General features: G+C 47.7%; 1 protein-coding gene across 8 annotated transcripts in view; it reads right to left on the minus strand.

The window, feature by feature from the left end:
• The window catches only part of ARHGEF2 (Rho/Rac guanine nucleotide exchange factor 2), a 1,257,231-nt gene that overhangs the window by 41,166 nt on the left and 1,190,443 nt on the right, over positions 1–25,622 (minus strand). For all 8 annotated transcript variants that reach the window (XM_069652802.1, XM_069652804.1, XM_069652803.1 and 5 more), the window contains 3 exons: positions 21,752–21,921; positions 19,220–19,287; positions 18,040–18,228 (listed from right to left, as the gene is read on the minus strand). In XM_069652802.1, coding sequence (XP_069508903.1) covers positions 18,040–18,228; positions 19,220–19,287; positions 21,752–21,921 — 427 coding nt within the window. The remainder of the gene's footprint in view (positions 1–18,039; positions 18,229–19,219; positions 19,288–21,751; positions 21,922–25,622) is intronic.

Here is a 25,622-nt window from a genome sequence, read left to right on the forward strand (position 1 = left end):
CCGGAGTGGTGGCCGGGGGGTTCCGCCAGCACAGAATTGCTGGATTCACTCCTGTACATAGGCAGTGTACCATGTGGTAAAGACGGACATATAAGGAATACCCCTCTCCATTTCTGTGCCACATAGTGGGGCTCTGGGCAACAATACGTGGGAGAATACAGTCCATCTTTATCTGAAAGCCACAACACATGGGCCGCAACGAGAGGAAAGGGGCAGGAGGAAAAAAGATAGGCCCGATGGATACCTTCACCAGTTCGCAACCACAGGGGGCGACTGGGGGGGGGGACCACCGACACCTGATGGGCAGGAGACTGACCCGATGGAACGCCTAGCAATGCTGGTGCAAAATGGATTCATGGCTGTGAATGTAAAACTGGATGACATAGTGGCGACAATCGTATCCCTGAAGGCACGTGTGGAAAAGGAGAGCGCACGTATTACAGAGGCGGAAAACAGGATAAGTGCAAGCGAAGACACGATATTGCAACACAGACGAGACATAGCCCACCTCCAAATAGAATTACACAAAACTCAAAATAAGTGCGAGGACCTAGAATCGAGATCCCGGAGAATCAACATCCGGATTGTCGGGGCATCGGAAAACTTTGGCAAAGGTCCCATGGAGAGACAAGTAGAGTCCCTGTTGAAAGACATCCTAGGCGCCGACTCCTTCTCGGAACACTTTCTGATTGAAAGAGCCCACTGCACCCTAGCACCGCAGCCGAAACCAGGAGCTCCCCCTCAAACTATAATCGCACGTCTCCTTAATTATAGGGACAGAGACACTATACTCCGACTGTCGAGAGAAAAAGGAACTTTATATCATGAACAAAACAAAATTCACATATATCTGGACTTCTCGGCCAATGTGCAAATGCAAAGGAGATCTTATGAAGGGGTGAAAAGACAGCTACGTATGCGGAATGTGCCCTATGCCCTTATCTCTCCGGCGAAGATGAGAATACAACATGGGGGAAGGGCTCACTCTTCGAGAACCCCACAGAAGCCATGTCGTATATGGAGGCTTCCATCCCGTTACTCCCTGGAGACCGAGTGGCGAACCAAAATGCGAGACCACAACCGAGAGATGAGAGGCGAGACCCAACAGAGTAAAAATGGGAATGGGGCCCGACTGCCTGCCGCCCAAGGGAAAATTGGAAGCTATGTAATGGGGACGAACTGAACAAAGACTGCTGGTTACCGAGCCGTGAGCCTCCGTCTGGTGTGCGCCGGATGGCTGCAACTAGTGACCCTCAGGAAAGCTCCACCTGTTTAAGGGAATGTTTTTTGCTGGGCAGCACTGTCAAGTTGGGGTAGATGATGTGGGTGGGGGATTAAAGTATTGCAGGATGTTTAGCTCCGTTGAGCAACGTGGAAATGTCCGGGGGGAGTTGGGATGTTGGGACTCAGTTGGAAGAGTCCTACAAGTTTTCAAAAAATGTGGCGACAGTGCAGCACAAGAAAGTTTTAGGAATAACATTGAGATACGGGGAGTGATGTGGATGGGATATGGCTAATCCCAATGTGACGGCCCTAGGGTCGAGGCTGAAGCTCCTTACATGGAACGTCCGTGGTCTGAACAATCGGACCAAGTTAAAAAAAGTTGGGGACCTATGTCAGTCGGCACCATCCCCAGATAGTAATGCTACAAGAAACTCATGCACTTCAGAAAGTTAACACAGAGCTTTTGAAGGGTTGGGGCCAACAAAGATACTATACTGAATACTCTTCCCAGGCAAGGGGAGTACTCACCCTGATCCACCTCTCGGTTGGGTTTCAACTTGAGAAAAGTAAGATAGACCCACTAGGTCGCTACGTAATAGTGTGGGAAAACATAGCAGGGGAAAAATTAATACTAGTGAACACATATGGCCCGAACATAGATGACCCGGACTTCTACACAAATGTAATACAAGAGATGGGCTCATCTGGTGGCGAGCACGTGGTGTGGGGGGGAGATTTTAACACCATTCTGGATGGCACACTAGACCGCTCCACCTCCAGACACAGAAACCCCACCAAAACCACAGTTGTCCTGCACCAAATCCTATCGCAATTCACACTAGTGGACGCTTGGAGAACTCTTCACCCCCATAAAAGGCAGTACTCCTTCTACTCCTCAGTGCATGACACAGAGTCCCGTATAGATTACTGGTTGGTATCCGCGTCTCTTATGAACCAAGTTGACAGTAGTGAGATGCTCCCCCGTACCCTATCTGACCACTCTCCAATCCTCTTAGACATGACACTGGAAAATATAAAGCCCCCGGCCAGGAGGTGGCGTATGCCACCCGATATTCTGAGGGATCCCGCAGTGGCAGAGGCATTGCACATAGAGGTGGAAATTTTCCTTGAAACAAACAAAGACTCAGTAAATAGAAGTGCAACCCTATGGGAGACGTTTAAGGTTTGGATGAGGGGGATACTGATCTCCAAGTCCACGGGACTATTGAGGGCGGTCAGGGTGGAACTGGCGGAAATAGAACAATGGCTGGGCGAGCTGGAAATGCGATATACGGCCACACATGAAGATAATGTTCTGGCAGACATTAATGATAACCTACAGGAATTCAATAGACTGGCTACTAGAGAGCTGTTGTATATGGCAACCCCAGTTAAAGCGCGCCGATACGGCGAGGGGAACAGAGCGGGTCACACTCTAGCCAACTTGTTGAAGGCCGAAAGACACTATACCACAATTTCTAGCATAATGGCGGGGGATGGTACGGTAACCACAAGTGAGGAAGGTATAAATAAAGAATTCACCCAATTCTACGCAGACCTGTATGCCAACCATGATCTGAAAACACCACAAGAGATTGGAGAATACTTAGACAACATCACGCTCCCGAGATTGTCAACAGAACATAAACTGTTGCTTGATCAGGCCATAACGGTCAATGAGATAAATGAAGCGATAAAATCACTAGCTAGCGGGAAAGCACCTGGCTTGGACGAACTGGGGGCTGAGTTATACAAGGAACTCATTGAGGAGCTGGCCCCGGTGCTCCTGTCCGTGTGGGAAGAGGCCTTGGAATTGGGGACACTCCCGTCATCCATGAGAGAGGCTATAATAATGGTGCATCCTCAAGCCCAGGCATCCGTCAAATGAGATGTCCTCATACCGGCCCCTATCCCTCATAAATTGTGACGCCAAGATCTTTTCTAAGATCTTGGCTACGAGACTCCTACCCTACATGCCTGAGCTGGTGCATCCGGACCAGTGCGGGTTTATCCCTACCAGATCCACGGCTCTGAATCTCCACAGGTTGTTTGGTATCATGGCTCAGATTAAGCCGGAGGCCCAGGCGGTGGCTGTGTCTCTGGATGCCGAAAAGGCGTTTGATTCGGTGTTGTGGAGTTACCTGTTCCTGGTGCTTGAGAAATTTGGACTAGATCCATACTTCCGACAAAGCGTTAAGCTATTATATACTAACCCCGGGGCTAGGGTATTGACCAATCGCACCATGTCTGAATGGTTCGAGCTGGGAAGGGGCACGAGACAGGGCTGCCCGTTTTCCCCAATATTGTTCGCCCTCACTGTGGAACCAGTTGCAGCATCAATTAGAAAACACCAAAATCAGAGGGGCATATGGATGTCGGGCCCGACCCAATCCATTTCCTTATATGCAGATAATGCTCTGCTATATCCGAGAAACAGACACACACCTGGGGCCTGTGTTGGAAACGGTGCATGAATTTGCAGAATACTCAGGATACAAAACCGACTGCTCCAAGTCGGAGATCTTTCCCTTAACCCCGGCCACTAGATGTCCGATAAACACACACGGTCTAAGAAGTTCCCCTGTTAAGATGAGATACCTGGGTGTTATTGTATCGGGAGATAAAGCCTCCCTACTCTTGAATAATCATGACTCCCTTTTAGACACGATGGCCGCTAAACTTCGTTTTTGGGCCAAACCTCCCATCTCTCTTATCGGCCGGGTTGCTGTACTGAAAATGGTCATTCTCCCCAAGCTATTATATATATTTACTAATGTCCCGATATGTCCTGGTAGGCAATTCTTTGATAAACTCAGGTCCATGGCGGTGGAGTTCGTCTGGTGCGGAGGGGCGGTCAGGATGAAGTGGGAAAAAATGGTTGAACCCTATAACAAAGGTGGCATAGCAGCACCAGATTTTGAATTATATTACCTGGTGGCACAGGCCCAATTTGTTAAACACTGCTATGATGAGCAAGACACCTCACCCCATATCTGCTGAGAACAACACGCAGCACGCCCAACCGACCTGAGGTCCTTTATCTTTAAAAACAAACATAAGGACGAATGCCCATTCGACCCAGTCAGCGCAACAGTACATGCATGGTCCAAGATTTTTCGCAGGATTGGGCTGGAGACACCATACCACTCAGATGCCCCGTTCTGGAATTTCCCCAGGTATAGCACCCACGTATGATACAGATGTGCAAAAAACATGGGATCCAGAGAGGCAATTCAAAATCAAGGACATATTCCCTAATGGTAAATTTATAACAGTGGAGGAATTCAAGACGGGGATGGGTAGGGATCATTTGATGGTTTTGCAATACTATAGAATGAGAATGGCATTTAAGGTCAGATGGCCCCTGTTCCCTGATGAGCCCACACCACATCCGTGCCTGGTGGCCCCGTCTACTCGATCGGGAACCAGTGTTTCGGGACTTTACAAGACCATACAAGCCAATACTCCAACGGTGAACATGATAAGGGCTTCCTGGGAATCAGATCTGGGTGCCACCATCACCGATGGGTCCTGGGAGAGATACTGTGAACTCACTAATAGGGTATCCATGAATGCGGGCCTCCGGCTGATTCAATTTAAGGTGTTGAACAAGCTACACTACACACCCCAAAGAATTGCAAAATTCACACGAAACAGCCCGGGCAGGTGTCAGAAATGCGGGTCCGACCCGGCTGACTCGTTTCACATGTATTGGAGCTGCCCAAGCATAAATGTATTCTGGGGGGCAGGTGGCAAAAAATCTGGAAGAGGTTACGCAGATACCGGCAGATCTCACACCATTGAAGTACTTATTTGGGGATATAGGAAAGAGATCTGAGGTGACCAGAAGGCTCTTTAACATCGCATGTGCTGTAGCTAAAAAGTGCATTTTGCAATAATGGAAGAGTGCACAGGCACCACAAGTAAATAACTTTCTCAAGGAACTGATGTATGTAAATGAATGTGAGGAGTACTATGTAATGACGCTACCAAGTTCATGTAAACCAAAGGACATATGGGCCCTGTTCAGAGTATACTTAAGTGAAAGGACACAGCCAACAGTAGCCCGGCAAGGCCTAATACCACCTCTGCTTTGTAAATACTGCATGTTATGTTGAAAAACTTTATCGAATATACATGATATACACAAACTTGAATTGCCGTGTTGCTGCATTGTTATGTACCACAACTGTTAAATAAAGTTTAAAAAAAATATATGGCAATACTTTTGTAAGCAACAGTGTTATGGCAGAGATGGCAGAAAAGGTAGCAGGCGCCCCTCTCTCGGAAGAACAAGGCATGATAACCTGTTCAGTGGTTAATAACCACATTGAGAGTTCGCAGCCATTGCTTTTTGCTCACTGTACCTTCACAGATGGGAAATATCCATTTGCATATCAGTCTTTGTCCCACCCACAAGGGCAGTCCAGCACCGAAATGCTATGGCAATTCCTCTCTGAACAAGAGTACCATCAGCAACCCCATACACGTGTTTCAGCCTTGTTGGGCATCATCAGTGAGGTGAAGCTGAGCCTCTCTAAGCACAGTGAGCAGGGAGTCCACGTCTGGTTGCCCCCAGGTAACCTAGGGTGACCAACCCCAAGTTCCTTTCAAAATTACAGAAAAGGTAGCAGGCGCCCCTCTCTCGGAAGAACAAGGCATGATAACCTGTTCAGTGGTTAATAACCACATTGAGAGTTCGCAGCCATTGGTTTTTTCTCACTGTACCTTCACAGATGGGAAATATCCATTTGCATATCAGTCTTTGTCCCACCCACAAGGGCAGTCCAGCACCGAAATGCTATGGCAATTCCTCTCTGAACAAGAGTACCATCAGCAACCCCATACACGTGTTTCAGCCTTGTTGGGCATCATCAGTGAGGTGAAGCTGAGCCTCTCTAAGCACAGTGAGCAGGGAGTCCACGTCTGGTTGCCCCCAGGTAACCTAGGGTGACCAACCCCAAGTTCCTTTCAAAATTACAGAAAAGGTAGCAGGCGCCCCTCTCTCGGAAGAACAAGGCATGATAACCTGTTCAGTGGTTAATAACCACATTGAGAGTTCGCAGCCATTGCTTTTTGCTCACTGTACCTTCACAGATGGGAAATATCCATTTGCATATCAGTCTTTGTCCCACCCACAAGGGCAGTCCAGCACCGAAATGCTATGGCAATTCCTCTCTGAACAAGAGTACCATCAGCAACCCCATACACGTGTTTCAGCCTTGTTGGGCATCATCAGTGAGGTGAAGCTGAGCCTCTCTAAGCACAGTGAGCAGGGAGTCCACGTCTGGTTGCCCCCAGGTAACCTAGGGTGACCAACCCCAAGTTCCTTTCAAAATTACAGAAAAGGTAGCAGGCGCCCCTCTCTCGGAAGAACAAGGCATGATAACCTGTTCAGTGGTTAATAACCACATTGAGAGTTCGCAGCCATTGCTTTTTGCTCACTGTACCTTCACAGATGGGAAATATCCATTTGCATATCAGTCTTTGTCCCACCCACAAGGGCAGTCCAGCACTGAAATGCTATGGCAATTCCTCTCTGAACAAGAGTACCATCAGCAACCCCATACACGTGTTTCAGCCTTGTTGGGCATCATCAGTGAGGTGAAGCTGAGCCTCTCTAAGCACAGTGAGCAGGGAGTCCACGTCTGGTTGCCCCCAGGTAACCTAGGGTGACCAACCCCAAGTTCCTTTCAAAATTACAGAAAAGGTAGCAGGCGCCCCTCTCTCGGAAGAACAAGGCATGATAACCTGTTCAGTGGTTAATAACCACATTGAGAGTTCGCAGCCATTGCTTTTTGCTCACTGTACCTTCACAGATGGGAAATATCCATTTGCATATCAGTCTTTGTCCCACCCACAAGGGCAGTCCAGCACCGAAATGCTATGGCAATTCCTCTCTGAACAAGAGTACCATCAGCAACCCCATACACGTGTTTCAGCCTTGTTGGGCATCATCAGTGAGGTGAAGCTGAGCCTCTCTAAGCACAGTGAGCAGGGAGTCCACGTCTGGTTGCCCCCAGGTAACCTAGGGTGACCAACCCCAAGTTCCTTTCAAAATTACAGAAAAGGTAGCAGGCGCCCCTCTCTCGGAAGAACAAGGCATGATAACCTGTTCAGTGGTTAATAACCACATTGAGAGTTCGCAGCCATTGCTTTTTGCTCACTGTACCTTCACAGATGGGAAATATCCATTTGCATATCAGTCTTTGTCCCACCCACAAGGGCAGTCCAGCACCGAAATGCTATGGCAATTCCTCTCTGAACAAGAGTACCATCAGCAACCCCATACACGTGTTTCAGCCTTGTTGGGCATCATCAGTGAGGTGAAGCTGAGCCTCTCTAAGCACAGTGAGCAGGGAGTCCACGTCTGGTTGCCCCCAGGTAACCTAGGGTGACCAACCCCAAGTTCCTTTCAAAATTACAGAAAAGGTAGCAGGCGCCCCTCTCTCGGAAGAACAAGGCATGATAACCTGTTCAGTGGTTAATAACCACATTGAGAGTTCGCAGCCATTGCTTTTTGCTCACTGTACCTTCACAGATGGGAAATATCCATTTGCATATCAGTCTTTGTCCCGCCCACAAGGGCAGTCCAGCACCGAAATGCTATGGCAATTCCTCTCTGAACAAGAGTACCATCAGCAACCCCATACACGTGTTTCAGCCTTGTTGGGCATCATCAGTGAGGTGAAGCTGAGCCTCTCTAAGCACAGTGAGCAGGGAGTCCACGTCTGGTTGCCCCCAGGTAACCTAGGGTGACCAACCCCAAGTTCCTTTCAAAATTACAGAAAAGGTAGCAGGCGCCCCTCTCTCGGAAGAACAAGGCATGATAACCTGTTCAGTGGTTAATAACCACATTGAGAGTTCGCAGCCATTGCTTTTTGCTCACTGTACCTTCACAGATGGGAAATATCCATTTGCATATCAGTCTTTGTCCCACCCACAAGGGCAGTCCAGCACCGAAATGCTATGGCAATTCCTCTCTGAACAAGAGTACCATCAGCAACCCCATACACGTGTTTCAGCCTTGTTGGGCATCATCAGTGAGGTGAAGCTGAGCCTCTCTAAGCACAGTGAGCAGGGAGTCCACGTCTGGTTGCCCCCAGGTAACCTAGGGTGACCAACCCCAAGTTCCTTTCAAAATTACAGAAAAGGTAGCAGGCGCCCCTCTCTCGGAAGAACAAGGCATGATAACCTGTTCAGTGGTTAATAACCACATTGAGAGTTCGCAGCCATTGCTTTTTGCTCACTGTACCTTCACAGATGGGAAATATCCATTTGCATATCAGTCTTTGTCCCACCCACAAGGGCAGTCCAGCACCGAAATGCTATGGCAATTCCTCTCTGAACAAGAGTACCATCAGCAACCCCATACACGTGTTTCAGCCTTGTTGGGCATCATCAGTGAGGTGAAGCTGAGCCTCTCTAAGCACAGTGAGCAGGGAGTCCACGTCTGGTTGCCCCCAGGTAACCTAGGGTGACCAACCCCAAGTTCCTTTCAAAATTACAGAAAAGGTAGCAGGCGCCCCTCTCTCGGAAGAACAAGGCATGATAACCTGTTCAGTGGTTAATAACCACATTGAGAGTTCGCAGCCATTGCTTTTTGCTCACTGTACCTTCACAGATGGGAAATATCCATTTGCATATCAGTCTTTGTCCCACCCACAAGGGCAGTCCAGCACCGAAATGCTATGGCAATTCCTCTCTGAACAAGAGTACCATCAGCAACCCCATACACGTGTTTCAGCCTTGTTGGGCATCATCAGTGAGGTGAAGCTGAGCCTCTCTAAGCACAGTGAGCAGGGAGTCCACGTCTGGTTGCCCCCAGGTAACCTAGGGTGACCAACCCCAAGTTCCTTTCAAAATTACAGAAAAGGTAGCAGGCGCCCCTCTCTCGGAAGAACAAGGCATGATAACCTGTTCAGTGGTTAATAACCACATTGAGAGTTCGCAGCCATTGCTTTTTGCTCACTGTACCTTCACAGATGGGAAATATCCATTTGCATATCAGTCTTTGTCCCACCCACAAGGGCAGTCCAGCACCGAAATGCTATGGCAATTCCTCTCTGAACAAGAGTACCATCAGCAACCCCATACACGTGTTTCAGCCTTGTTGGGCATCATCAGTGAGGTGAAGCTGAGCCTCTCTAAGCACAGTGAGCAGGGAGTCCACGTCTGGTTGCCCCCAGGTAACCTAGGGTGACCAACCCCAAGTTCCTTTCAAAATTACAGAAAAGGTAGCAGGCGCCCCTCTCTCGGAAGAACAAGGCATGATAACCTGTTCAGTGGTTAATAACCACATTGAGAGTTCGCAGCCATTGCTTTTTGCTCACTGTACCTTCACAGATGGGAAATATCCATTTGCATATCAGTCTTTGTCCCACCCACAAGGGCAGTCCAGCACCGAAATGCTATGGCAATTCCTCTCTGAACAAGAGTACCATCAGCAACCCCATACACGTGTTTCAGCCTTGTTGGGCATCATCAGTGAGGTGAAGCTGAGCCTCTCTAAGCACAGTGAGCAGGGAGTCCACGTCTGGTTGCCCCCAGGTAACCTAGGGTGACCAACCCCAAGTTCCTTGCAGAGATGGAACTGTTGGAATGAGTGGGGCGCTTTCTGAAGGGATAGGGCTGATGAAATAGCTGCTTCTCTTCAGGAGTAGTGGCAAAAATGCGTACGGAGCCTCACACTACTAGTAAAACAGCAGTGATCCTGATCATAAAAGTGAAACGGCACCGCCCGGCAGGTAGATCTCCTTCTGAACATCATAAAAGGGGGGTGGGCTGATTAACAGGCCTCCCTTTTAGAAACAAAATTACTTGCATCAATTGAACAATAAAAAAGTTGCTTCTCGTCTTCACAGATGGCATTCTTTCACAAAAGGAATGCCTGGGAATTCTAATCAGGAGAAATACTTTAAGATGTGTATTTTGCAAGAAACTTGGGGTTGGTCACCATAGGTTACCTGGGGGACCCCAGACGTGGACCCCTTGCTCACTGTGCACAGAGAGGCACAGCGCCACCTCACTGATGAGGCCCAACAGGGCTGAAACACGTGTCTGGGGTTGCTGTTGGTACTCTTGTTCAAAGGAGGTTTTCCTAGCATTTCGGTGCTGGACTGCTCTTGTGGGTGGGACAAAGACTGATACGCAAATGGATATTTGTGAAAAGTACAGTGAGCAAAAGGTGATGGCTGAGGACTCTCAAAGTGGGAAAAAAAAAACACAGAACAGGTTATCATGCCATTTTCTTTCTAGAGAGGGGCGCCTGCTACCCTTTTTGTATATTTCAGAAGGCCTCGGCTGTAGCTGGAAGCATTCAGCTGAAATATTTTGAGGATTGGACCAATTTTCAACCACGTGTAAGTTATTTATACAATTGTCTTTAAATTGTTGTCTTTAAAGCATAAAAAAACAAAAAAAAAATCAAAACGACAAACGATATAGAAAGCATTTTAAAATGAGCCCCTCTGTTACTTATTAAAGTAAGTTATGAGCAAATACACGAGGACTCATTCATTCAGCATCGACCCTGCCCATCTCATGCCACTCTAGCACACTATGAACAAGCATTGGCAATGCCAACAGTTTTGACTTTTGGGCAGGCTCTGGATAGGCATTTGCCAGGCCCTGCCTTAACGGTACTAACTGGCCATTAATGGTAGCGGCTGCAAAATGATGAGCATACCCTGTCAGATAATATCCATGCCTGGCAAATGTCTATCTAATACCTATACATAAGCCAAAACTGTTAGCTCTGCCAGTGCTATTAATAGGGCTTTAGTGAAGGACATGCATACTGCTTATAAATCACGTGGCTGAAGGCACACTTGGTCAAGTAATTTTCAAACACTAGTATCCCATTTAGAGCTTCGAAGAAGCCATTAATTCCCAGAAGTCTGCTTTGAAATAACTCTGGCAGGCACTTTAACCACAATGTTTGATTAAACTAGATCAAATAGATCCCAGGGGGATGTGTTTTGTTCGGGGAGGGGAAGGAAGTGGGTGGTAATGGCCATAGGATTAGCATGCGCAGTCAGTGGGTGGGTAAATAACCAAACAACACCTACAAGCTTTGTGTCGCCCCTCATATCCCATCTCTCTCCAAGATGTACTCCAATGCAATAGTTTGAGCTTCTAGGTGACAAGCATGTGTTTGTCTATCTTCCCACTTCCTACCCGCCTCCCCCCACTCCCCACTCCCCCCTTGCCCAATTGGCCATCGCTGTTGTGGGCTCAAGCAAGGGTCTAACCCTGAAAGCATGGCCACTTTCTGGTAGCATTTTGGGCGGTGAGTAGGCCACCAGCTGTACTGCAACAGTATTTACTGTGAATTGGGGGGGGGGGTTGCAATTTGATTTTACATCGAGCGCTCTGTGCGCATTAGTTTTCCTTCCTTCCCACTTCCTCACTCCTTGCCCGCCTCACCTCACTCCCCCCTTCCCTGATTGGCCATTGTGACCTATTTAGAACATCCACCCAGGGCAGCCCTCGGCTAAGGGCATCAAGGCAAAGGGCAGCTCCAGACCGTGTTGGCCCGTGTTAGCCTGTGGAGCCTGTAGCTACCAACCAACAGCGAGTGACAAGGAAGGTGAGGTCTGGGCAGGGGCTCCAGAAATTACTGTTCCCCATTAGACTGTCCAAACCATCTTATTATCCCATCATCATATTATCTAAAATCCTGTAGTTTGTAGCACATTTGTACATTAGCTATATCCAATGCCTAAACCAACTGTGTCGGTTAGCCATATCTCACATCTAGGTAAATTGTTGTCATTCAGCCATATCTCACATCTAGGTAGACTGCGTTAGTCGGCCATATCTCGCATTCAGGCAGATTGGGTCAGGTAGCAACATCTCACATCTAGGCAAATTGTCCACTTTTGTACTCACACAAAAGGCATTTACCCCTCTGCCCTGGTATTCCAAACCTTTGCATTGTTATACCTCCATTTAGGCATCCCTCCCTCTATCCAGGTGTCCCAAACCTAGGTGCTACTGCATTTTACTGTCTACTGTTGCATCCCGATTTAGGTGTTTTTCCTGCTATCCAGGTGTCCCAAATCTAGGTGCTACTGAGTTTTATGGTCTACTGCCGCATCCCCAATTAGGCGTCTCCCCAGTCATCCAGGTGTCCCAAACCCAGGTGCTACTGCATTTTACTTTCTATGGTTGTATCCTCATTTGGGCGTTTTCCCGCTACCCAGGTGTCCCAAATCTAGGTACTACTGCGTTTTAGTGTCTACTGTGGTACCCCCTTTTTAGGCGCCCTCACCAACCAGGTGTCCAAAACCTGCTCCTACTGCCCCCACCTTAAACGCTCCTCCCCCTATCCCTGGGCCAGATGAGTGCACGTCCACTGTTGTACCCCAGCTGGATGTACCCCCTTTTACTCAGTCACATAAGCCGATGGATCCTTCCCACAGGTTAGACAACATGCCACACTGGCCAAATCAGAGCTGCATGCTGGCGCACCAGTATGCCTGACAAGACTCACCCCACCCTAACCCAGCCATCCACAACACACAGCCCATCATCCCAACCCCCCACCCCATCTCACAGACACCCACCCACCCTCCAAAACCCCAAGGTATATGTCCCTCCTCCTCACCAGTTCAACTCCCTCTCCCCCACCTGTTACACCCTCTACGTAGATCTCGAGCCACTCAATCAAGAGCGGCATGATAGAGAGCAGGAGCGGAAAACATTAACCCCCCGAACACTCCGGACCGCCCAGCAACCCAGGTAAAACCACCTTCCCATCCAATTCCCTACTAGCTACTCACCGGCACCCTCTGCTAGCACCCCTCCCGGACAACATAGCACCGAAACTCACGCTTCCCTTCTCTCAGGGAAGCAAGAGCAGCCCTGACCAAAACCCTAACCTCCACAGCCCCACCCACCCCCCACACTGCATGAGCTATCTGAAAGTCAAGGAAATGGCCAGACCTAGGCCACCGCAGGCCTCTCCTAGCATCACCAGTTCTCCAACCCAGATCCCAAACCCTGCCACCCCACTATAGGGCCCAGCCTCCCCACCAGCGACCAACCCGGTCCTAGTCCTATTCCCCTTTTTGCCCATCCCCCCCATGTCACCCATCAGGCTCCCCTGAGGACCTCTGCCCGCCCACTGTCCTCAAAAACATCCTAGCCTAAACCTGTGCAGGCTGTATCACACGCTCAATCCTCAACCACTCCCTAACATCAGCAACCTTCCCGGAAGACGTAAAAACCACCTTCATCAAACCCCTCCTCAACAAGCCTACACTCTACCCACTCCTCACCCAGAACTACTGGCCCATCTCCAACACCCGCTTCATGGCCATACTCATGGACTGCACAGCACACTAGTGGCTTGGCCTTTTCACTGAAGCCAACAACCTCCTGGACCCTGTGCAATCTGACTTCAGACCGCTCAGAGGACCAGAATCCTCCCTAGTGTTAGTCTGGGACGACCTAAAAAGAACAGCGGATGCAGAAGGCTGCGCTGTACTCATCCTTCTAGGCCTCTCTGCCGCCTTCGATACCATCAATCACACCATCCTCCTAGACCGGCTACACTCTTCCGGAATCAAAGACACGGCCCTCTCTTGGATCTCCTCTCATCTCTAATCGCTCACAAATCATGCTACTCTACCCGTTCACTTCCACCTCACGACCAGTAACAAAAGGAGTCCCACAAGGAGCATCCCCATCTGCCTTGCTCTTCATCATATATCTAAACTCCCTCCCTGCACTCATCCGCTCCCACAATCTTACCTGCGACAACTACGAGACGACACCCAGATCATCCCTAAAATCCCAAAATCGGCAGGTTTCAACCATCCAGATCTGTCATCATGCCACTCTGATATGGACTACTGGATGCTGACCAACCACCTTATCCTCAATCCTGGCAAAACTGAAATCCTACTCTGTGGGAAAACGGCGCTCCTCCCCCAAATTATTCCCTGGCCATAATACCTAGGGCCCCTACCAACGACTTCCACTGCAGTGAAAAACCTTGAGTGCACACTGGACACGGATCTATCCCTCTCCCAACACATCAACTCCATATCCAGAACCGGTTTCTTCCATCTAGGCATCCGCAGGCTGTCATGACAGTGCACAACAGCACTATGCAGAGAGGAGAGAAATTAGGTGGCACCCTGAATGGCAGGCCACCAGTCGCCCGACCTTGTGAGCCGTGTTCATATTCCAAAAATCCCTCCCATGCCCCCATCTCCACCCATGAATGCATGAAAGATTGCAAAACGTGCTCTATTCATAAATAATATCACAACCTAAGTTATATGGAGGTCTTGGTAAGCGCTTAACTCGCTGAGCTATCGTATTGCTATGGTACTGTCATTTAATTGTCCGACTCCAAGGTTTGTTTCAGCAATTTCAGTGATCCACCTACACACCAAAAGTAGGGTAAAAGTAAGCCAGGCTGCCAGACATGATGGAATTACCACACAGCTACGAGAGAGTAGGCACCTCAAAGGTGTGCGCTGATGTATCTCTCTAGGTTATGAGGTCATCTCATATGTTTGAATGCAGCCAATGGACAACATGTCATGTGCTGTACTGTGCCACAGAGCAATATGGCAATGTCCAGGAGGCCAGCATGTGACACGCTGCTGGGCCAATGTAACGACTCAATGCAGATGTAAACAATCTTACCAGACCAACTGTACAATTTCCCACATATTCTCCTAAAAAATTATCCCCCACCCCCCAGATACTACTCAAACAGTTTGTTTTTAAAAGGTCACACATTGAGTAAGTGGATGAGAGCCACCTTTGTGCCCAGGTCTGGTTTCTGTCCCAGTCTAACCTCATCTCAGATCCACACAGACCCCAAGCAAGTGGCAGAAGGTCCACACGGCCCCAGGACCCTGGTGAAATTTAATTGTGCATGTGTCAATTGCCAAGGGATAGAGTGCCTTCAGAAATAGTTCATCGCTGCCATTTATTTAAGCAAGTGACATATCAGCGGGATAGCTCAATGTGTTCAGATCCCGCATGACAGTTGTGTTCCGCCTGCAGAGCACGGGTTCAAAACTCAAGAGGGCTGAGGCGAATGATTTTAACACCAGCACAGGGCAGCTACGGCCAAGGGCTGAACCTGCGCGGATCCAGCAATGCTCTCCAAAATCAGCTCCCACAAGGGCATGCTCTTAATGCTGCATGCGTGGCACCAGTCAGCAGTCAGATACAGCCGTACCCTATATTCACTTCTCAGCCGGGACCTGGTCGCTGTCACGGCTGCTGCACTCCGCGAAGTTAAAGAAACAGCACAAACCCCTCTTTCTAGGGTGACCAGACGTCCGGGTTTTCCCGGGACAGTCCGGGGAAATCAACCTCTATCCCGGGGTCCCGAGCTTTTTTTTCATTTTGCAAACCCCGTCTGGGGTTTGCAAACGGTGGGTGCCTACGACCCCAGTTTTTGCACGGACCCGATTTCGAAATCTCGAAATCAGGCCACGGCGCAACAATTAACAGCGTGAATGGGAGAGTGAAAAGCATTTCACGCCCCCCTTTCCTCCCCTGCTACTCTCCTCCAATGAGAGGAGTGTGCTTATTAGCACACCCCCCTCCCCGCCCCCTGCAAAAAGCCAGCAACATGGAAGTAGGACTAACGTAAATAGTTTTATTTGTATTTACGTTAGTCCTACTTTTATGTTAATGGCCTGTCCTGGGTTTATTTTTTTTAAATCTGGTCACCCTACCTCTTTCGCATGTGCTCCTTCCTTCTCTCTCCTTCCCACCGGTCATGCACTTGCACTAGTAAAAATGCCGCAGGCCTAGTATGCTAGTTAATGTTAGAACATTTGCTTCAAGGCCTAAGAATGACTACTGCAGTCCCTTGTTCCCTTCCCGCCTTGAAGCACTTCACTTGTGTTTAAGCGCTTTACAAATGAACAATTACAATTACTTTAACGTTAGTTTAAAATACAGGAAGAATGTTAGTAGCGCCGAGACCCTAATGTGCTACAAAGACAGTGCTACGGGTCCATCGAAATCTGGGTTCCGAGCCCTTCAAATATCAGGTCCTGAGTCCAGGTGGCAAACTCTGTATGTTCAAACTATTGCTTTCTAAGCTCCGATGCTGGACAGCCTGCACCCCCTTTCACACGTTCAACTATAAAACTAAAACTGTTTGAAATGCTTTCTCTTCAGTTTCTTTTAGTGTCATTCTCGTGACCCTTGAGAAATCCATGGAATTAAATTGTAACCATTCCAAAGGGGTTCTCGGTCTTCACTCGCGCTTGAGATGCAATGACGCTTCCCCAACACATGCCTTTAACTGGACAATCAAGCAACTTTCCCACGTGGTTGTGCCCTCTGTATGCTCTCTGTGGATGGTGTGTGCAGACAATGGGACCTCATCCATGAAGTAACGGGACCAGGTTTCCAATTTACCCTTTTGTTTCAGGTGGCCATATGACGATAATTTCTAGAGCGCTGGTGTGCCACAGGTAAGGCCTCGTATATGGGTGTGCCAGCCTCTTGGATTCCTGAGAACCATAAATGGACACCATGCAATCAAGGGCATCGAGATGAAGGGATACAAGGCAGGGATGGCACATAATGCACGGAAGGCCTACAAGGCATGCACGGAAGGTCTACCAGGCACGGATAGCCTACATGGCATCGCAGTACAGGTGTAACATGTACCCCTTTGGGGTGTCTTTGCTCCTGTTTTGGTTGCAATGTTCTGAACTGTCTGTAAATACAGGAGCAGCTTATTTGTAACATCTGCCACCATGGCTTGCGAGAGGATCATGGGAAGGTTAGTGAGCCTAGGCAAGCCTAGCCTCACTAATGAAGGCCTGGCCAGCGCTCAGGAGAGAAGCCATGGGCCAGCAATCTGCATGAATTGGAACTGAGGCCCAGCCTTCGCTCTCTCGCTGATTAGGAGACACCTTTTACCCCGCTCTGCCAAGGTGCCAGTCCCAAACAATCGGCAAAAACTCTCTGGACAAAACGGCCATTGGCCAATCATAAAATAAAGGATACTAACAAACGCGATTTCCAAACCTCTGCCTTTATACATCTACCTGAAGGAAACGCGCCTTGACGTGGCGGCAAGCTCTTCTGGGACGATATTACCTCCACCGGCTGACAGTTAAGAATCGGGGTAGGTTGCAGGTACAGCTACTCCTGAGATAATCACTGGATAAAAGGCAATTTACTCAACGATTATCTGCCAAAATGGTGCAAAAAGAGTTTAGGAGGCGGGGAGGGCAAATTCTGCAACAAGCTACCAGGTCCCATCTTAGGCTTAGGAATCTGTGCAAGATGACAGTTTTCAACATCATGCATCCTGCCTCACCATCACAAAAAGAATGTTCCTTTTATATATTCATCTCCATGACTGTACTTAGAGAGGATCTACAAGCCCAGAGTGGATTTTCAGCACTTTATAAATATCAAGTAGTAGGAGGAAGGATAGCTCAGGGGCAACGGGTTTATCTTGGAAACAAGACAGCGCAGCGCAACACAGATTCGAATCCCGATCTCGCGCATAGAAACCATTCCTGGTATTAAGCGCGTTATAAATGAACAGTCATAATATAATATTTTAGTAGTCACAGAGTTTATTAAAATGCCCCTTCGTCGTATTCATTCAATCAAGTTTGTGAGAATTAAATTCTAGGCCTGCCCATGGGGATTTTGGAATTAAGGATGTGACCTGCATTAAACTATTCAGCAAGTGCATTAGCCTACTGAGCTACTGTACCACTGAGCTGTCATCCCAGCTTGATTAGCGGGCAGTGTCGGAATCCAAATGCAGAGACCAGAACCCAGGCAGTTTTGGATTCTTACCTTCTTTGATGGCCTTCTTCACCAGCTTCTCCCCCCGTGGCCCATCCAAGGAGTCAGCCCGGAAGAGGTTGCAGGTGTTCACACAAGGGGGCGAGTCTTCATCAGCCTGGACCTTCATCACCTGCGCAAAGAGGTTCGCCTTCTCCTCCAGGAGCTCCACGACGTCGCGATCCTTCTGCAGGATCTCGTCTAAGGAAGGAAGCAGCCACGGGGTGAAATCTTGGCACTGTTTGACAGGGATTACACTAGTATTATCCAGTTAAGACATTGTTTCCCCTTAAATATGAGCTATGAGGTGACAAACTACAACCCAGCATTGCTGAACACAACAACGAAAATGGATTAATTCGCCCATCAGCGTTAAACCGCACGCCAGCAATTTCAAGATCGCTTTAAAACTGACCTGCTACCGTAAACCTCTCTATTGAGCAAAAGTGTGGCAAAAATTCAGTGTCAGAAATAATTCTTGTATTTATTGAGCGTGGATCTAGCTTCGAGAAGCAACGGAGTGCTTATCAGTGGTGTACAACAGAACAGATATACAGCGGGTGGGGGGGATACAGAGGGGCATGGAGGAGCGGTACCGCTGTACTGGGTGGCGGGGAGGAGAGGGGCGGGTGGCGTCTAGCGAGTCAGGTGGTGCGAGGGGCGATGTGATGGCCTAGCTGTTGAGGAGGAGGGATTCCTTGAAAAGGTGCGCCTCGAGTTCTTCTATGAATTGTAGTAGTAAGAGAAAATGATAAGGGCCAAGACTAGCAGGAACACCTCCAACCAAGAAGCATCCTGATAGGTTCCCTGAAGAGCCTCTTTGTTTGGGAGACAAGCAAGAGAACATGCTTACGCTTTCAGGGGGAGTGCAAAGAAATATTCCCTTCTCTGGACCCCTCAGGATATTACAATTATTACTTGTGCAACAGCCCTTGCTGAAGTCAGCAGCCATCTTGACAGGATATGCACTAGCATGGTAGATATAAGATATCCTACAGCAGAAATATTGGTTCCTAGAAGACATCTCCTGCCAGAGACCTGAAGATGTGCCCATTTCATTCACGTCTGTTTAAGAAGACAGAAAGCAGAAGCCACGCCCCGCCCCGCAGCAGCGCGCGTATGACTCAGAGTTGGGTCAGATATTTAGCAAGACATGTCTTCTTTCAAACCATGCACATGACTTGTTCAATACCTTTCAGCTTCCTCAAGTAGGCCTCATTCTCCGTTTCTATCAATGGGAAGTCCTCCCTTTTCGGGCACCTAAAATGAAAGCATGTATACAACAGGTCAAAGGAAATATGAAAAAAGATGCAGAGAAAAGGGTGACATGAACTATAAGGAAAATGAGGGATCCAACGTCATCAAATGCGGTCACGTGATCAATGGGCTGGCAACAACCGGACTGTGTGGGGAATTCCTGGTCCCTCATCAAATGCGGTCACGTGATCAAAGGGATGGCAATACCCGGACTGTGTGGGGAATTCCTGGCCAATTGGTATCATGCTCCCAAAACTCACCAACAACCTTACAATTCAGACCAGCAAACAAAAGGCTGGCTCACAAATCAGAATGAGCAGTTCTGAAATCCTAAGCTGGAACTTATAAGTAAAACATGACAATACAAATGTTACCATAAAATGCTCACTCCCAAGACACGCATGCAATTTCATCAAAGGATTTAAATGTCGTACTATATATAGTTATATCAAATTCATTGCTTTTCAATAATACCATTGAAATATGCCTCAAGCCATTTCAGTAAAAAGGAAAAAAGCCTGGCGGGTCTCTCCACCTCATGAGTTACAGAGAAACTGTTACGCAACTTGTTGTGAGGCAAATGTAAAATACTAGATGCTATTGGTCGATCAATGTTCCAGCAGAGTGTACAAAAGGTGAACGTGGATCGAATTGGAAAACTTTTTATTAAACGCTGGTCTCAGCAATATGCTATAGGTAAAAGCAACATGAAAGACTTCATGCATTCCCCTCCTCTCATGCAATGGAACCACCCTGTGCATGCTCCCTCCGCACAGGATGCATTGGGCCAATCCAAACTACACAACAAGAAATGGCCGATGTAGTGGCCTGTGGACTCTTGCTTAAGAAAGCAACATCTGGCCACACAAGGTTCAAGATTATGCCTCTCCCGGAAAGGATCAGGGGCTCTTCAGTTAAAAGCGAAGTGGCGTACAGTCAATCTCGGCTGCACCACAAAAGCCCCTAGAAAGTTTTGCAAGTCCCATAAAAGACTAAAAGGAGGCCAGCACAGGCTCTGCTGATCACACAAGCAATGCAAATATACCCGTGTATTAGTCTCAGCCTCCATCCCATATCCTCTCCCTAGTCTGACAAGCACCAGTCGCTGTGGGAGCAGTGCTGGGCTGCTGTAGAACACATAGCCCAGTTCTGTGCTCCTCTGACCTACAAGCCGTGGGCTGTCGTTGCCCAGGAAGAGTGGAGAGTAATAAGTGTGTCACTGTTAGTGCGTGGCTGGGCTGAGAGCCGCACACAGTGTCAGCAATCACACAGGGCGGGTGGAGAACATTAAAAGTCCACACTAGCCAACCAATCTTCACCTCGACCCGGAGACACCCCCACCACCACATGCAGAGCCGGCCTTAGGGGGAGAAGAGCCGGGTGACCGCCTGGGGCGCCACACCCCCGAGGGCACCATTAGCCCCTGCCACGCCAGCTCGGGGGAGTCTTTCAAGGGCTCCCCCGAGCTGGCGTTGCGGGAGAAGGCGCGGCAGGCAGCTTTTTTGCTGTAAAATGCGCCCGCGGGTGCATTTAAATGCGCCCCTCCGCCACGTGCTCTTTTCATAAGAAAAGGTGCCATTAGCCCCACACCACGCCAGCTCGGGGGAGTCTTTCAAGGGCTCCCCCGAGTTGGCGTGGTGGCAGAAGCCGCATTGTCATTGAATAGACCCGCGGCGGCGGGCTCATTCAAGGACAATGGGGTGCTGACGTGCCCTATTTAACCTCCTTGCCGGAGCGAGGAGGTTAAAAAAAAAAGAAAACAAAAAAAAGTGTGGCCCATCTTTGCCCTGCCCCCTTCCGCCCTGCCCCCAGTTAAGATGGGGGTGGGAGGGGGTTGCCAATTCGCCCAGGGCACTGCTGCCCTTAAGGCCAGCCCTGACCACATGAGTCTACAACACCGATTCTTATACATGCTTCTCCATCATTGTTGTCCAATTCACCAACACAATACCACATGCACAACCCACATAAGTCTTTCCATCATGCTCATTACCACCCATTCCACAGTACGCAATGCAGCCACCATCCACATCATGTATGCCTTAGCCTTTGCCGAGATCTGCATTTCAATCCATCTCTGCTTGACGTCGCGACAATGGAGTGCATGGGTGGAAACGTCATTGCAATAAATCTTCCGTATACTATGGCGTGAACTTATAACACATAGTCCAAATGCACACAATATAGATAATCCAATGCACCAAAATATAGATCGTCCCAATGCACCACAATATAGATCGTCCCAATGCACCACAATATAGATCGTCCCAATACACCACAATATAGATAGTCGCAATGCACCACAATACAATGGGCCCACTGGTGCAGCTTCTACAGACCAGAGGGGATACAGCCAACGAGAAGGACCTCATTTGCTGCCAGCGGCAGTGTGCACAAGGGGTGATCATTACTTCTAGAACACTGCCCCCATGACACCCTTCTCAGGGACTCCTGCTCTTGTACTCACAGGCGGACAGACTGCTGGATGATCTTCATCCAGGTGTTCCTCTCGTCCTTTGAGGCTGCGTGGACCTCGTACATCTCTGGGGGCATGGCGCTGATCAGGAACATGCCCTTCTCCTGGTTGGCGATGTCCCGGACGATGAGGTTCTGCAGCGAGATGATGGCAGGCTTGTCCTGCACACAAAGGAATGCGACATGTGAGCGAAGGGGACCCAGACTTCGAAAGCAGCCACTTCAAAATAAACATCTCATGGTATTTGTTGACTTTGTTTTATTAGAAAGCATATATTACACTGCCAAGGGAAAAGCCACAGTTCAGATGCAAGACAACATTTCACCCTGTAATAGGCACCCTTCACGCCCCAATAAATTAAAAACGAGGTCAACTGCTCACTGATGAACTCCAAAAAAGGCAAAATAAAGGCAAAGGTTTTCTTTTTAGAACCTATCCAACTGGCGACCTTCGGTTTTAAGCGAGGCTGCCCTATATGACATAATTATGAACTTTGCTTTAAAACCATTGAAGCTGAAAGTGGGTTTTTACCCAGAGAAAAACTGTATGCTCACAGTTTCGATCTAGATTTCAATATATTCTAATGAATTTTGTACACTGAAAGGAAGGCATGGTATCAACAGTAAGACAGACACAAGTGACCAGAGTTCAAGGGTTTTTATTGAACTTCATTTGGGTTTGAAAAACACCTATCTAATCCTAAATCTAAAGATGGGAGCAAGCTACGACCATCAAATAATAATAACGCAGACCTACTTGAGTCTGTCAAAAAAAAGGGCCTAAGCTAATAAACCTATTGCCAATCCTTACTTCTAAATACAAATGGTGTGGGAAACAATGTTATACAAAAGAAAAGTGTTCAAGAAATGATCTGTCAGGATATCCAAGCCGTTGACTTCCCTTTCCCATGTTTTCAGCACGGGACAAGGTGACACAATCGAGCTTAGCACAATCTCTGGCTTCTCTAGCACGAGGGTGCAGTTCAAAACTTCAAATTCATGGCTATCTGTGCCAAAGTCTTTTTGCCATTTAAAGTCTCTTCTTTCAGAGGGCCTGATGCAACAAACAAAGTTCCTTTCCTTTTTGTATTTCACATATACACAATTTTCTTAGGCGATTTAGTATTTATCTCGGATCCCCCTCCGCCGGGCTCAGATCCGCTTTGACATAAAGCTTGCAATTGATCTTCCTCTGCTGGGCTGGGACCAACTTCATCTACTGTATTATAAACTTTCTTTACTGTATCAACATCGTAGAATTTCGATTGTGTGGAGGATTTAGCTCCACCCGTAGCAGGACCTCAACGATTCACAATCCTTTGCCACTCTTTCACTTTTTTCAACTTTCAGCTGGATTCCTTACAGAGACCTGCAATTGAGCAAACAGGCGGTGCCGGATCACTCTGTCAAAGGTATCTTATCTTGGTTTAAAAGTTCAATCACTCACCTGCAGTTCAACTTTACTCGCATTGGTTATCGCATGCGTTTCATACAATGTTCGTTTCAGTTGCTGCTTGCAACCGTAGGTTCAACACAGACCAGTCTTGTATCACAACTCACCGGCTGTGTTGATTTCATTGATGCTGCTTTGTTGTTGCAGCCAAGGACAGTACCAAGGAAGCTGGCGATTCTCCCCACCTTGATTATCGACGCAGGAGGGCCCCGGGCACCTCTGACACACCATGCAGAATTCCTCAGCCTGGTTTCCTGGTCTTACGCGTTCTATTCTCGAGGCTTTGTGAAAGTAACGGGTCCTTGTTGAAAAGGCCAAGGGAAATTCCCTCCTTGTGATACCTTTCTCTTTCGCCATCTTTCTCCTCTTGTTAAATTGCCATCTTGGAACTGCTGTTTCCTCTTGTGCTTTGCCTCGCTCAAAGTGTGCTCTCGTGCTCTGCCTTTTATCCATGTGGGGAAGTGTAATGGAAGTCAGGTATGTGTGATGGTCAGTTATTGCCCGACCATTGTATTGGGACACATCAGGTACACGGCTCGGGTGAGAGTCCATTTTCTCTCATAGGCGGCTATCTGTGAGAAAGTGTTGGTGTTGTAAAAAAGGGGGGGGTAAGTTCCTAAATATCCTACCTGGTAGGATGGGGTGAAGGTGTTACAGGAAAGGGTATACTGTGTCTCACCATCCGGTGTCCCACTCCCACTCCCTGAAGACCCATCCTCCAGATTGAAAAGGGGCAGGTGCCAGCACAGTGCCCTGGTGCAGGCCTTTATAGGATTTAATCACTTCAGAAAGGTCCCTGTTAAATGTTCAAACGAACCCTAACTTCAGTGCCAGTATGTAAGTCACGTAAGATAATATGCAAGTGGTCAGGGAATCTCCACTTATACAATTTATCGCACAAAAATTCTCTGGCTGCACGATCAAGGGCAGAGGATAGGCCTATAAAGTCTACATAAACTGGCTGCTCTTTGATGATGGACTGGTTTTGCAGCGGGGAAATGAAGCCAGTTTAAATTCGTGCCCAATCTTTTTCTAAATCCTGATTAAGATTATACAATCATCTAGTTGTTACAACTACAGGTAATCTGTTTACGGCAGACCTGGCTCATGAGCTAATGTGCTCTAAGTGTTTTCCACCTCGGCTATCAGACATTCCTATACAAAGGCTGGCATATGCCGATGATTTGGTCTTATTAAATGAAAGCCCCATCGGTTTGCAGGGCTGCCTCATAACTCTAGAAGTATAAACAATGACTTGGACATTAATCCTACTATGTTTAAGATTCTTGTTTTCCAAAATATGAGGTCAGTCAGTGCTTTCTCAGGGTCACTGCATAACAGCAAACTAGAGAAAGCAAGTAATCGGAAATATCTGGATTTTACCATTAAAGGGAAAATCGACGTATAGAATAATTTGAGAAATTGCGTTAATTATTTACCCCTTTGATCGCCCAAATGAAAAACAATCAACGCAAAATATGGGCGTTTTTCACTAGTCCCCATGGTTCGCTTTTATAAAACCGTAATAATTGCAAAAATAATCTACAGTGCTGAAATTGTTCCCTAAAAACTGAAGATAGACGAACAAATTAGAATCTTTCATCTGGAAAAAGTTGTTATATCTTCCGAGGGGTGTACCAACAGTATCGATTAGATATGAATTAGGTTTGATTTCTATTCAGGCCTTCACAATATGTAAGAACGTGCCATTATTCAGAAACACCCTGGCCTCCAATGGTAATTCTCCATTTTGGGATCTACGCACGTTAATGAATTCTAATAAATGCACGGTGTTAAACGCATGGACAGATGATTGTAACAAGTTGTTGCAGAGTTTGGACGCAACACGCGCGCTTCTAATAACAAATCCCCATAGTGTAAAACAGAAACAATATTCTTGGGACTGGTCCTTAACTAGATACGCTGTGGGGAATCATACATTTTCTTCTTATACTATAGTACAAGAAAAGCCCTACAATTTCTTGTCAAAATAATTAAGTTTCTCAACAAGAAGTGGTTGTTAGCATTTTTGCGTCTAAAATGAAGCCCTTTCCCAAATTTGGAAGTTCTGGCAGTAAGGAACAAGACTGACCTCAGATATTCCAGGTTTTGCCGTTTAGTGGAAAACTTAGAAGCTCTTGAACTTTTGTTTATAGAGTGTAACGAAGCGCAGGTTTTCAGGATTCAGTATTTCAATAGAGTTGTACATAATGAGTTGTCCTAGTTGTTCTAGTGACTGGTGGGAAAGAATCCTGAGTGGTAACCACATAGCGCTTTGTCTAGCTGCAATTTTATATAACTGTAAATATCATGTTTGTAATATTGTTGTGATTCTTCTTTTTCATGTGACGGAAATATTTCTGTCTAATGTGTAAGGTTTCTTAGCAAGCCAAGTCACAAATGCATTTTA

The sequence above is a fragment of the Ambystoma mexicanum genome, chromosome 1p (assembly GCF_040938575.1).
Source record: "Ambystoma mexicanum isolate Mex_15411 chromosome 1p, UKY_AmexF1_1, whole genome shotgun sequence".
Classification (NCBI taxonomy): Eukaryota; Metazoa; Chordata; class Amphibia; order Caudata; family Ambystomatidae; genus Ambystoma; species Ambystoma mexicanum.